At 41.9% G+C, this 13,415-nt stretch overlaps 1 protein-coding gene across 1 annotated transcript in view; it reads right to left on the bottom strand.

Annotated features, from left to right (window-relative positions):
* The window catches only part of LOC132383328 (CUB and sushi domain-containing protein 2-like), a 487,635-nt gene that overhangs the window by 26,473 nt on the left and 447,747 nt on the right, over nt 1-13,415 (bottom strand). The window contains exons 3-4 of the mRNA XM_059954231.1: nt 8,429-8,503; nt 3,195-3,282 (exon numbers count right to left, since the gene is read on the bottom strand). Coding sequence (XP_059810214.1) covers nt 3,195-3,282; nt 8,429-8,503 — 163 coding nt within the window. The remainder of the gene's footprint in view (nt 1-3,194; nt 3,283-8,428; nt 8,504-13,415) is intronic.

Genomic DNA, 13,415 nt, shown 5'->3' with positions numbered 1-13,415 from the left:
GCACTTCGTTAGCCCAGATGAAGGGTCTGGGCCCGAAACGTCGACAGTGCTTCTGTCTGGCCTGCTGTGTTCCACCAGCATTTTGTGTGTGTTGTTTGAATTTCCAGCATCTGCAGATTTCCTCATGTTTGACATCTCCATCACGCTTACCAAGTTGGCAATCTGTATAGGTTGTAGTAAAGTTATGCTGCGTGACTTACACAGCTACATCAACCCTGGCACTTATGGATTCAAGAACATCCAAACAACAGCAAACCTGGTGTCCAATTTTGCAATTTTAATATTTTTAAAATGTATATGCAAACTCATTTACATGTGCAGAGCTTTGCACAATCATTTCAGTTAAAATGTGCAGAGTGTTTGTCTTTAACTATGTTTGTGCCAAAGTCCGTGTCAGTTACACACATGCACACTGTTTTCTTGAATGCAGAACAACTCATGTTCATTGAGTCACCTTATCACAAATATGATGCAAGCATCCATAGAATAGCAGGAGATTACTGTAAATCTATCAGTGAAGAATTAATATCAGGCCTGTAAGTGACAGAGATATAACAATGATGTAATTTTATTATATCAGAGTATCTATTTGGGCACTCATACCACACTTTTGAACTCTTACATATAATGTAGTCTAACCAAGATAGGATATAAGAAGACACAACTAAAGGTTTATACCCTGACGAGAACTCTCTAGGTGAAGAGATTTTCCAACTTCCCTTGATTCAGAAATGCTCTCATTTGACTGAAACCAATATTGGCACTCAAGAAAGAAACAGCAAACACAATATTTGGCCAGTTAGCCAGATTGTCACAAAGGTTATTTTTTCAGCTGGAAATCATTATGCAGAATAGGTTAATGTTGCACTTAGAAAATCATTATATAGCAGACAATTATAAAATGGTTTTAAGGAAGGAAAATCACATTTGTCAAATTGTATTAAGCTATTTTTCAATATGTCGCAGACATGTTAGTTGCGGGGCGGGGTCAACAGTAATATTGTATTAGGATTTTCAAAGGGCATTTAATAACAGATATATTATTGCAACTAATTAAGTAAAAGCTAAAATGAATGGGAAATATAGTAGTATTTTAGCATGGATATAAGACTGCTAAAGGTCAAAATGCAGTGAGGAAGAGTGTATGTGACACTTTCAAGCTGTTTATGGAGGTGTGTCATAAGACTCAGCTTTCTTTTATGTAGTTTTCTTCCTAGACTCGAGGGGTGGCCATGGGCACCACATGGGCACCACATGGGCACCAGCAATGCCTGCCTTTTCTGTGGCTATATTTAACAGTCCATATTGCAAGCCTTCCCCAATAATGCTCCCCAACTCCTCCTTCACTACATTGATGGCTGCATTGGCACTGCTTCATGCACCCATGCTGACCTCATCAATTTCATCAATTTTGGCTCCAACCTCCATCCAAATTCACTTGCTCCATTTCTGACACCTCCGTTCCCTTTCTTGATCTGTCTGTCACCAACTCAGGATACAAATGGTCGACCAACATCCGTTACAAAACAATGGTTTCCCTCAGATATCTTGACTATAACTCTTCCCACTACGTCTCCTGTAAAAATTTTATTCCCTTTTCTCAGTTCCTTCATCTTTACTGCATCAGTTCCCAGAATGAGGCTTTCCTTTCCAGGACATCAGGGATATCTTCCTTCTTCAAATAATGGGGTTTCCCTTCTTCCACCATTGATGCTACCCTCAGCTGCATCTCCTCCAATTCCCAAACATCCACTTTTACCCCATCTTCCTGTCCTTAACAGTGACAGTGTTTCTCTTGTCCATGATTCACTTGTCCATTCATCCTTCCCCGCTAATCTCCCTTAAGGCACTTATCACTGCAAATGGCCAAAGTGCTACACCCGCCCATTCACCACCTCCCTCACCTTCATTCAGGGCCCTAAACAGACATTCCAGGTGAGGCAGCACTTAAATTGTGAATCTGCTGGGGTCATATGTTGCGACTGGTGTTCCCAAAGTGGCCTCCTCTACATTGGTTAGACCCATCCTAAACCGATGGACCGCTTCTTCAAATACCTCCACTCCATCCGCCAAAAGCAGAACTTCCTCATAACCAAACTATCTATTTCTGTTTCCCATTCCTATTCTGAAATGTTGTGTAATGATGAGGCCAACCTCAGGGTGGAGGAGCAACAACTTACATTCCATCTGGGTTAATTTTTCCTTATGGTTAAAAAAAGTTCTTTCCCCTCACATTTCCCATTCTGGCCTCTCATCTCTTCTCACCTGCTTATTACCTCCCCCTGAGACCCTCCTCGTTCCTTTTCTCTCATGGTCCACTCTCCTCTCCAATCAGATTCGTTCCTCTCCAGATCTTTACCTTACCTACCCACCTGGCTTCATCTATCACCTTTCAACTAGCTTTCTTCCCCTTCCTCCCACCTTTTTATTCAGGCAACTTCCCCCTTCCTTTTCAGCTCTGAATAAGGGTCTCCACCCAAAATGCCAATTGTTTATTAATTTCCATAGATGCTGCCTGACCTGCTGAGTTCCTCCAGCATTTTGTGTGTGTGGCTTTGGTGTTTGTGATATAATATTCAACCCGGTCTGTTAACTTTGTTTCCCTTTCAGCATAAGCTGCATGCCCTGATGAGCATTTCTGACAGTCTCTAGTTTTATTTCAACATCTATAAAATGTTGTTTATCCTACAAAGTTTTCCTGGCATCACATTATATTTCTGCTATAGGCAGATAGCTTGATGAGTTGCATTTATTTATCCTGGAGATGACTATTAGTGGGGATCAGATAGAAGATTATTTACGTTCTGAATCTTACTTTTTAAAATCAGAAATTATTGTTATCAATGACAATAAATAACTTTTTCGAACACTTTTTCTACATCATTTTGTCCTTACTTAACAATATATTTTGTGTGCCTTAAATAAAGTGTATACAATTTCTATTGGAATCATACAAGTGATTCCATAAATGAAACATACCACCTTCCAGCTAGCCTCCTTCCCTTCCCCAACCCTTTTGATTCCGGTATCTTCCCCCTTCCTTCTTAGTTCTGAAGAAGGGTCTCGGAGTGAAACATCAACTGTCTATTCATTTCCATAGACACTGCCTGACCCGTTGAGTTCCTCCAGCATTTTGTGTGCGTATCAAATGAAATCTGCACAAAAACTGCCAAACAAAATCTAGGAATTCTTACCTGAAATCTCGACCTATTCTTTTACCCCATTCAGGAATTCCTGGATCAGGACACATATTATATCCTTGTGCCATCCCTGCTTGAGTTACTAAGAAGAAATGAGATAGAATTGAAAGCAGGTTTCACCAATATCAATTTTGTAACTCATCTATTTCATACTCCTCTGAATTATGACTTATTTATTAACAGGATATTTAAACATTGCTTGAAAGCTGTAAAAAAAGTAAGTGGGGAATATATTAAGTCTAATAGATAAATCAAAATTCAATCATTTGCTATTCAATCATTATGTACTTTACACTATCTTAGTTATCTCTTTAGATTGTGCTGCTCTTCCAACTTGAAAATTGTGGTTAATAAATGGCATAATTACTCATATTTTTATATATCTCCTTCATGCAAGAAGTATGAGCAGATATGCAATTCATAAATTACAAATCTGTTACATTCCCCCATGCTGAAGCGTAACTGTTTTCCAAGAGCATGCAAGTTAGCAGGATATGCAAGTGATTTAATAAAGGAATTTAATTTTCTGTTGATTTAATATTCTATTTTCCCTGACTTTAACAGTATCATTAATCTATGTTATAAAAAAAAGCTTGCACGCAATGTTAAAATTGACCAGAATTCACCATAGACCATACATGTCAGCAAGTGGCCTGGTGTATGGAGTGATGCTCTATACATGTATTCAAATTTCATGATGAAATGATTAATCAAATTATTTTTCTTAATTGAAATAAAGACAACAATATAATGGATAATTAGGATAAGAAATGACAGCACCAATAAATTTTACACACTGTTATCCAGCAGAGTGGGTCAAAACTGAGCTTATTACATCACCCATTATGCATAATAACCAGAGTATAACCATTTAAACAATATTATAGACCATAAGATATAGGGACAGTATAGGGCCATTCAGCCCATCAAGTCTGCTTTGCCATTCATCATAGCTAATTTACTTTCCCTCTCATCCTATTCTTCTGCCTTCTCCCCAAATCTTTGGAAGCCCCTAGACATCTATTTTGTCTACCAAAGTGCATGACCTGATACTTCATTACACTGTATTCCATCTGCCAATTGCTTTTCCATTTCCCTGATATGCTCAAGCTCTTCTTCAGACTCTCTGCTTCCTCAATACTACATCCCCCATCATCTATGTTTGTATCATTCGCAAACATGGCCAGAGAACCTTCATTCCACCAGCCAGAAAATTTGCGCATAACGTGAAAGGTAACCATCCTAAGGTCAATCCTTGTGGAACATTGCTAGTCACCAGCAGCCAACTAGAAACAGCCCCTTCATTTCTACTCTGACTGTCAGCCAATTTTCTATCCATGTTGGTATCTTTCCAGTAATTCCATGGACTCTTGATTAGCAGCCTCATTTGTAGTATCTTGTCAAAGGCCTTCTGAAAATCTGAGTAAAAATCAACATCCATTGACTCTCCTTTGCTTATTCTGCCTGATATTTCCTCAAAGAATTCCATCAGATGTGTCAGATGTGATTTCCCTTGAAGGAAACTATGCTGATGTCAGCCTATTTTATTGTGTGCCTCTAAGTACCCAAAAGCTCATCCTTCATAATGGACTCTATAATATTTTAGGATCGCTGAAGTCAGGTTAATTGACCTATGATTTTCTGTCTCTTGCCTCCCTTCCTTCATAAAGAGTGAAATAACTTTTGTGATTTTTCAATCCCGTGGAACCATTCCAGAATCTAGTGACTGTTGATGGATTACTACTAATGCCTCCACAAACTCTTCAGCTACCTCTTTCAGGACCCTGGGTTGTAGTCCATCTGGTCCAGGTGACTTATCTACCTTCAAATCTTTCAGCTTCCTAAGCACATTCTCCTTAGTAACAGCAAGTACATTCACTTCAGTCCCCCGACAGTATCAAATTTGGGTAAAGGAAGCCTCATTTCAATGCTTCCAAACAACACAATGCTTAGTTCTGATGCACACTTTGAGGAGAATAGTGATACATTTTGGGAGAGTCTAATCAAAATGTTGGAATCTGCAGAAGCAGAACAGATGAATTTTCAGGGAGAAGAGCATGAAGCAATGTGTTGGTAAGAAAAATTCAGAAAGGTAACATAACTAATCACAGAATTTTAGAGAAGCTTCAAAAACAGAAAAAAAAATCAACTGTGAACTTACCAAATAGTGGAACTAGTGGGAGGGGCTAATTGACTTCACCCCCCCCCCCACTTTTTATGCTCTTAAGTTTTTATATCATGATGAACTGTTTCAACATTATATTTATTGTGTTTCTGAATTGGTTGTAGGTTGACTGCCACAATAAAGAATTATACAACACACACAAAATGCTGGAGGAACTCAGCAAACCGGGCAGCATCCGTGGAGGGAAATAAACAGTCAATGTTTGGACTGAGACCATTCATCAGGTCCAAAACGTTGACTGTTTCTTTCCCTCTATAGAGGTGGCCTGATTTTTTGATTTCCTCCACCATTTTCTGTGTGCTGCTCAAGAATTCCAGCATCTGCAGAATCTCTTGTGTTTCTTAATGTTCCTATATTGAGCGAGTTATACAATAACTCACATTACAGAGAATACAGAGAATGAAAATCCTCAAAGGAAGGAATGTTGCTTATTTAAAAAAATGGTTTTGACTACAGCAATTTAATCAAAAGATCTTGACTGTGGTTCCTTTTTCAAAGCAAGTCTATAGGTTCTGAAGAAGAGGGGGTGACAAAATAGACGAGATAAGTTGTTATTTTTGAAGTGAGCTCAAAGTAAACAAAATATATCCTGAATTCTCAGCACAACAACGAGTAAAGATACCTGTGACTTAAAGGCAAAATGTCAGAAGGTAATATACAAAGTTCCTGCAGTGATGGCCATTACTTTCATCTCATTTGAATAAAATAAACAAGTGATTTAATTTTAATTTCTGTACAAATTGCTGTAGGATTCTCTTTAGCAATAATGCCATCAGGTCACAAACATCACAGTGCAATGTGGCTAATTATCTGTGGTATTCTGAAATTCAGTAAGTAAACAGTCCTATTCAGTGAATCTCACGTGACTATCATTTTTTAAATGACTGCACACATAAGTGATAATTCAGCACTGGAGTGCTCACTTCTTAAAATAGTGTTCTGGCATCTTCCACACCTACCTCAGAAGGCTAAGCCAAATATCTCATAAGAAAGATGATTAATGAAAAATGCTAGGCTTTCATCAAAGGTGACTAAATGAGAACATTAGGATCAACATCAGTTTTGGTCATGGCCTGACCCTGGAAACTTGACCTACAGCTAAATCCAAAGCCTCAGATACAACTGATGAAGTGATACAAATTTTCCAAACCCAAAATAGGGTGACCTTTCCAGTTAGGAGCAGAACTCTGCTGAAAATTCTTATGGACAGGATATCTGCACATTTGGAAAACTGCGGAATTATTAGGGATATTCAGCATGGCTTATTTTCAGGGGAGAACCTGAATCTCAAAGTTGGCTAAGGTTTTTGAGGAGGCTTGCAGGGTTAAGTGCCAGGAGTGGCCACCTGTAATGGTGAGATTTCCCTGTGGTACGTTGGTGTTCCTGGTGGCCACTCTTTTCAATTTGACTTTGCATTTCCATTCTGACGTGGCCTCCTCTACTGCCGCAATGAGACCATTCTCAGTTTGGAGGAACAACACTTCATATTCTGCCTGGAGAGCCTCCAAAACTCTCTAACTTCCAGTAATTTTTATCCATCCCCCTTCTCTCCTTTGCCATTCTGCATTTTTCTCACCTGCCCATCACGTCCTTCTGGTGTCCCTCCTACTTCCCTTTCTCCCACAGTCCCTTCCTCATGAATCAGATTCCTTCTTCTTAGCCCTTTGCCTCTTCCGTCCATCCAGTCACAGCTTCTTAATTCAATACCCCTCTCCCACCCACCCAACTTCCCTTTCACCCTGGTTTCACCCACCACTTGCTAGCTCGTGTTCCTTCCCTTCTTATTCTAGATTCATCCTCCCTCCTTTCCAGTCCTGATGAGTGATTTCAGCCCAACTCTTTATTCCACTCCGGTTCCTAAGGTTGTCATAGCCGGCGGTGGTAGCGGAGATAAGCTCCAAATGGCGTGTGCCTCTAACAGCCAAGTCCAACTTTTGGCCTTCACATGTGGCTTAGCTACTAGGCCTGGCAGAACTGATTCTACTGAGAAGAGAAGGGGCAAAGGCAGAATACTGTTGCCTCAAAACTAGTTGTTTCAGGCAGGTGGGGCTTGTCAGCCTTGGACGGCAGCCCGAACAGGAGAAGGAAAACTCTGATTTTAAACCTCTGCTGCCTTGCGGCCATACCCACCCATGGTAAAGGCTTCAGGAGTAAACACCAGGGAAGAAATCTGGAGCCAGGGTTCCTAAGGCAGTTTGACATTGTTTACAGGAAGTGCAAACCCATGATTGCCTGGGATCAATGGCTGCCTACTGGGTGTTGCATGTTGAGTTGCTCCCACATTTTGTGGACTTAGCTCTGGATTTCCAGCAGCTGCAAGATCTCTTGCCTTGAATTCATTGCAGATTTATCTTACTCAGTTACTTCTAAGCCTCAGTTTATTGATGTGATGCTACTTCACGACACCTTGATGAATGCTCAGTCAGATTCCACTGCTCAAGAATAGCAAGCAGTAGCTGGTAAGTGAAAGGGGTACAAAGTAGCTGATGAGTCAACTTGTCCACTTCTGAGGACAGCTAATCAAATCTCTCAAAAGTTGGTACAAAACAGCGGAGAAAAACAAAAGCTTAAAATACGGCAAACACGAGGAAATCTGCAGATGCTTAAAACACGGCCTTTTCTCCTTGGGGCGACGGAGGATGAGAGGTGACCTGATAGAGGTGTATAAGACAATGAGAGGCATTGATCACGTGGAGAGTCAGAGCTGAAACGGCTAGCACAAGAGGTCATATTTTTAAGGTGCTTAGAAGTAGGTACGGAGGAAATGTCAGGGGTAAGTTTTTTACGCAGAGGGCACGGAATGGGCTGCCAGCAACGGTGTGGAGGTGGAAAGGATAGGGTATTTTAAGAGATTCCTGGATAGGTACATGGAGCTTAGAAGAATAGTGAGCTATGGGTAAGCCAAGGTAGTTCTAAGGTAAGGACATGTTCGGCACAGCTTTGTGGGCCAAAGGGCCTGTATTGTGCTGTAGGTTTTCTATGTTTCTAAATCTTAATTTTCTATCACATCGAGAATGAGAATATAAAATGAAGAGCAACTTACAAACTGAAGACTTCTGATTGTCTTTGCTGGGAAGTAATTTAACACCTCGAGATTTCAGCTCAATCAGCTTTTTAACTGCAAGAAAGAAGATTAAATAAGGCATTAGCAGTCAAAATGTGCAAACGCTATGCATGCTTCAAGATAGGAAGTTATAAAATTCTGGGGAATTTGAAGGCAAGTTGATGTTGCAATATTTAAAACAAAATAGAATTACCACCTTTCAGTCACCCACAACTGTTCTTGAGAGTTTAGTCAGAGAACGCAAACCCAATAAACAATGCATTGCACCATTGAGAGCAGTTAGGATTTAGGTAGTGTTGTAGAAACAAAAGCACAGAGCTGCCAAAGACTGACTGAAGTAAGTAATATAAATCAGTGGAAGAAACAATAAACAATGAAAGATGGAAAGGAAATTCACTGGTCATTACAGCAGGCCAGTGCACTACTTTCATCAAAGCATGAAGCCCTTGACAACGCGATCATTCTAGAATATCAGAACAATAACATTTCTCAATTACACATTTGTACAAAACTGTTCCAATAACATCCAAAATAATGTTCATCACTGTTATGACCCAACAAGGAATGTATCTGGGATTGGTATTGGTTTATTATACCCAGATACAGTGAAAAGCTTGTCTTGCATACTGGTTGTACAAATCAAATCATTGCACAGTGCACTAAGGTAAAAATAATAATGCAGATACAGTGTAAAAGACACTGAAAAAGGATAAAACGGAAGATCGTAACAAGGTAGATCTTGTGGTGGCAGGGTGGTGTATTGGTTAGCACAATGCTTTGCAGTACCAGTGTCCCAGGTTCATTTCCCGCGCTGCCTGTAAGGAGTTTGTACATTCTTCATATTACCGCGTGGGTTTCCTCTGGGTGCTCCGGTTTCCTTCCACAGTCCAAAGATATATGTTGGTAGGTTAATTTAGTCATCATAAATTGTCCCTTGATTATGTTTGGATTAAATTGGGGGAATTGCTGGGTGGCGTGACTCCAAGGGCCAGAAGGGCCTATTCAGAATGTATCTCTATACAGATGAATAAATAAATATTGTGTTTGTTTTAAACAATCATGAAAACAACGGCAGCTTATTTTATGAACAGTGCAAAGATTCTGGAATGAGTCAACAGCATTTTGGGGAACTGTTTCTGTGAAGTAAGTAGTCTGGGTTACCTGATCCAGGAGAAATTCAATAAATCAGGGCAACATTTTTTCCTTCATCAGCTAATTCAGGTACCTTAGCTGATGCCATACACATCCAAGATGATCTGTTGTGAGAGTATCTAATCTAAAATCTACATCACCACTGAGGCTGATATAGTTTGTAATACGATACAATGTGAAATCCATAGACTGCTGACTGCAACCTTCCTGGCACTCAATAACATCCACAGCCCGCTGAGAGGAAATGTTTTAAGATTTACAACTCTGAAGCTATGAAATTTGCAGCTCTGATGTGGAAACTGCATCAAGTAGAGTCAAGTTTATTGTCATTTAACTATATACATGTATGTGATGTATAGAACCATATAATGTATATAGAAATGAGACAACTTTTCTCCGAACCTGGGTGTAAAGGACGGTTGTACACATATTACACAACACACAATCACTTATGAAGTTAAAGATAAAATCTACAGATAATCACACATAGCTAACAAACTAAAGTGCATTTTAGTATTAAATATTGCAAGATATGGAACAGATTAACCAGTGAGACTTTAAATACGATGTGGCCAGGAGTTCCAAAGCTGAATAGCCTGGCGGAAGAAACTGTTACTCATCCTGACCGTTCTTGTTTTTATGCATTATAGTCTCCTGCCTGATGGCAGAATGTCAAAGAGGATGCTGGATGTATGGGTGGGACACTTAATAATATTAAGGGCCTTGCATACGCAGTGCTCTGATTAATGTCCCCGATGGATATTAGTGTGACCCCTATGGTGTCTCAGCTGTTCTCATTGTCCTTTGTAGGGACTTCTGGTCTGAGGCTCAACTACTCCCTGAGCAGATGGAGATGCAACTTGTCAGGACATTCTCAATGATGCTCCTGGAAAACGTACTTAAGATGGGAGGGGCAGAGCCTTACTTGGCTCAATCATCTTTGGAAGTGAAGGCACTACTGTGCCTTCTTGTTCAGGGAGGTGATACTAAAAGACCAGGTGAGGTCATCCGTGATGCGAACTCCCAGGAACCTGGTGCATTTAACACTCTCTACCGAGGGGCAGTGTATTCACAGAGGGGGGTGATTTATCTGCAACTTGCTGAAATCCACAATGATCTTTGTCTTCTCCATAATCAGTCTTATATTGTTCTTCTCACACCAATCCACCAGCCGCTCCACTTCTGCTGTATACTCTATCTTGTCATCATTTTTGATAAGGCCAACCATTGCTGCATCATCTGCAAACTTGATTACACGGTTTGAGCTGGATCTTGCGACAGTCATGCATCAGCAGTGTGAACACCAGCGGGGCTGAGCACACAACCCTGGGGAGTGCCAGTGCTCAGAGTAATGGGACGAGAAACGTTGCTGCCCACCCAGACTGCCTGTGGCCTTACTTTTAAGAAGTCCGGTATCCAAATGCAGAGGGAGGTGTTGTGACCCAGTGAGGACAGGTTCCCCACCGGTTTCTGGAGTATGATGGTGTTGAATGCCGGACTGAAGTCTATAAAGCACATTCTGGCATTTGAGACCCCATTTTCCCAATGGAGTGGAGGGCAGAGGCTATTGCATTATCAGTGGATCGATTTAAGTGATAAGCAAACTGGAAAGGGTCGAGGACCGCCAAGAGAAAGGCTTTAATGTGCTCCATGATAAGCCACTCAAAGCATTTCATAATGGTTGATGTTAATGCCATGGGGCGATAGTCATTTAGGCAGGTGACTGGTGCCTTTTTTGGCATTACCACTTTGGTTACCACCTTGAAAACCAAGGCGACGATAGATTGTTGCAAAGAGATGTTGAATATATCCATCAGCTGGGCTGCGCAGTTTTTCAGAACCCAACCTGGTATATTACCAGGCCCCGCGGCTTTGCGTGTGTTTGCTCTGGCCAGGGTCTTCCTCACCTCAGCTTCAGCTAGACAGACTGTCTGCTCCCCTCGAGGGAGGGGTGCCTTCCTCACCACCACTTACATTCAGCCTCTCAGGAAGTGAAGCATCCTGGTCAATGACGCCCATGGCCCGTAATCCTCTGAAATCCCTGCTACATGCGCCTCGTATCTCTGGTATTGCTCAAAAGGCTGTAGATTCTCTGAGAATGCTCTCACTTCGCCTTCCTGACGGAGTGGGAAAGCACATTTTTGCTTCCCTGAGAGCTGTCGTATCCCCCGATCTAAAGGCAGCATCACGATCCCTCAGCCGTGCACAGACCTCTGCAGTAAGCCTGATGCACCATCAATAACTCACACTGAGACGTAAGGCGAGATATCGGCTTTTATTGACTGGAAGAAGGAACCAAGAGTGAGTGTCTATCATACAATGTCTTGGAGACTGAGGCCGAGCGTCAGGCTGCAGATCTCCTTTATACAGGGGCCAGTGGGAGGAGCCACAGGAGCAGTCAGCAGGGGCGTGTCCCGACAGGCACATAGTTCACCACAAAGCCATAGCTTCTGATTTGCCCTCACCTCTGTCCATTTCATGCTGGTAACATCCTCAATACACTTCTCTATGTAGCTGGTCACAGAATCTAAATATTCCTCAGTGTTAGCATGGTTACCATAGGTAGCAGCTTTCCAGAACATTCTCCAGTTCGCATTAGCACAGTGGAACTGCACTACAGAGACGGCAACCTCAGGCCAGGTTTTCACTACCCTTAGAACTGGTTAGACCAGTCTGATCACTGGTTTCTGTGCTGGAGTTAACATTACAAATAAGTGATCTGAGAGACCAATGAGGGATCAAAGACCAGCTTTATAGGCAATCCTTTGTATGTTAGTATAAAGCAGGTTTAGAGGATTTTCACAAACAGGAGGAAATCTGCAGGTGCTGGAAATCCAAGCAACACACACAAAATGCTGGAGGGACTCAGCAGCCGGGCAGCATCGATGGACAGTTGACATTTTGGGCCAAGACCGCCTCAGAAATCAACATGCTGGTGGAATTCAGGCAGGACTGATTTTAGGTTTGCATGGTTAAGATTGCTTGCGATAATGAAGATACCGTCGGGGTGCTTGGTTTGCAAGTTACTAATGGAACTGTGGAGCTCACGCAGTGCCTCATCGGCATTAAGCAGAGAGGGGTTGGATGTATACAGCTACCAACACAACTGTAGGGAAGGCTCTTGTTATCTAAAACAAACTGCACTTCACAAATATGAACTCAATCATCAGTGGACAGTGGGAAGCCACTGCTGAAGTGTCCATACACCAGTTCTTATTTATGTAAATACAGTTACCACCACCGTGGGTCTTGCACGGATTCCTGTCAGCCCGAAACACCAGCTGAAACCCTCGAGCTGGTTGCCACATATGTTATGGAGTCCTGGAGACAAGTTCCTGTGAGAATGAGGGCGCAGATGTTTTTCTCTCACTGGTTCAGCCTCAGGCGCAGATGGTCCAGTTCACTTTCAAGTGAACGTATGTTTGCCAGAAAGAATGAGGGGTGAGCCGGCCCTAAGAGCTTTGACCCAAGTCGTCCCTAAATCCCACTCCTTCTTCACCCTTCTTGTTTTTTTTGCGCTTCTCTTCCTACAGCGTCACCCACAGATGTCAGCAGCTGGCAGTGATGTGCACAGTCCGCCCAGGCCATGGAGTTCCTCTGTGGTTCAACACTTCACTAGCAAGGTGGAAATGCTGTCAGCAGCGTTTTCCGATCACAACAATGACCTAGAGGACATGGACGAACAATTACACCCGGAGGCAAAGTGGTGGCAGTGTCTGAACGTGCCTCCATCTTGGAACTTTTGGGAATCAGGTGCACAAGGCTGAATCACTCCAGAGAAGTTCAGGCTGAGATTCATGAGCAAACCTCAACG

This window comes from Hypanus sabinus, chromosome 30, assembly GCF_030144855.1.
Source record: "Hypanus sabinus isolate sHypSab1 chromosome 30, sHypSab1.hap1, whole genome shotgun sequence".
Lineage (NCBI taxonomy): Eukaryota > Metazoa > Chordata > Chondrichthyes > Myliobatiformes > Dasyatidae > Hypanus > Hypanus sabinus.
This window is presented reverse-complemented; position numbering and strand designations above follow the sequence as displayed.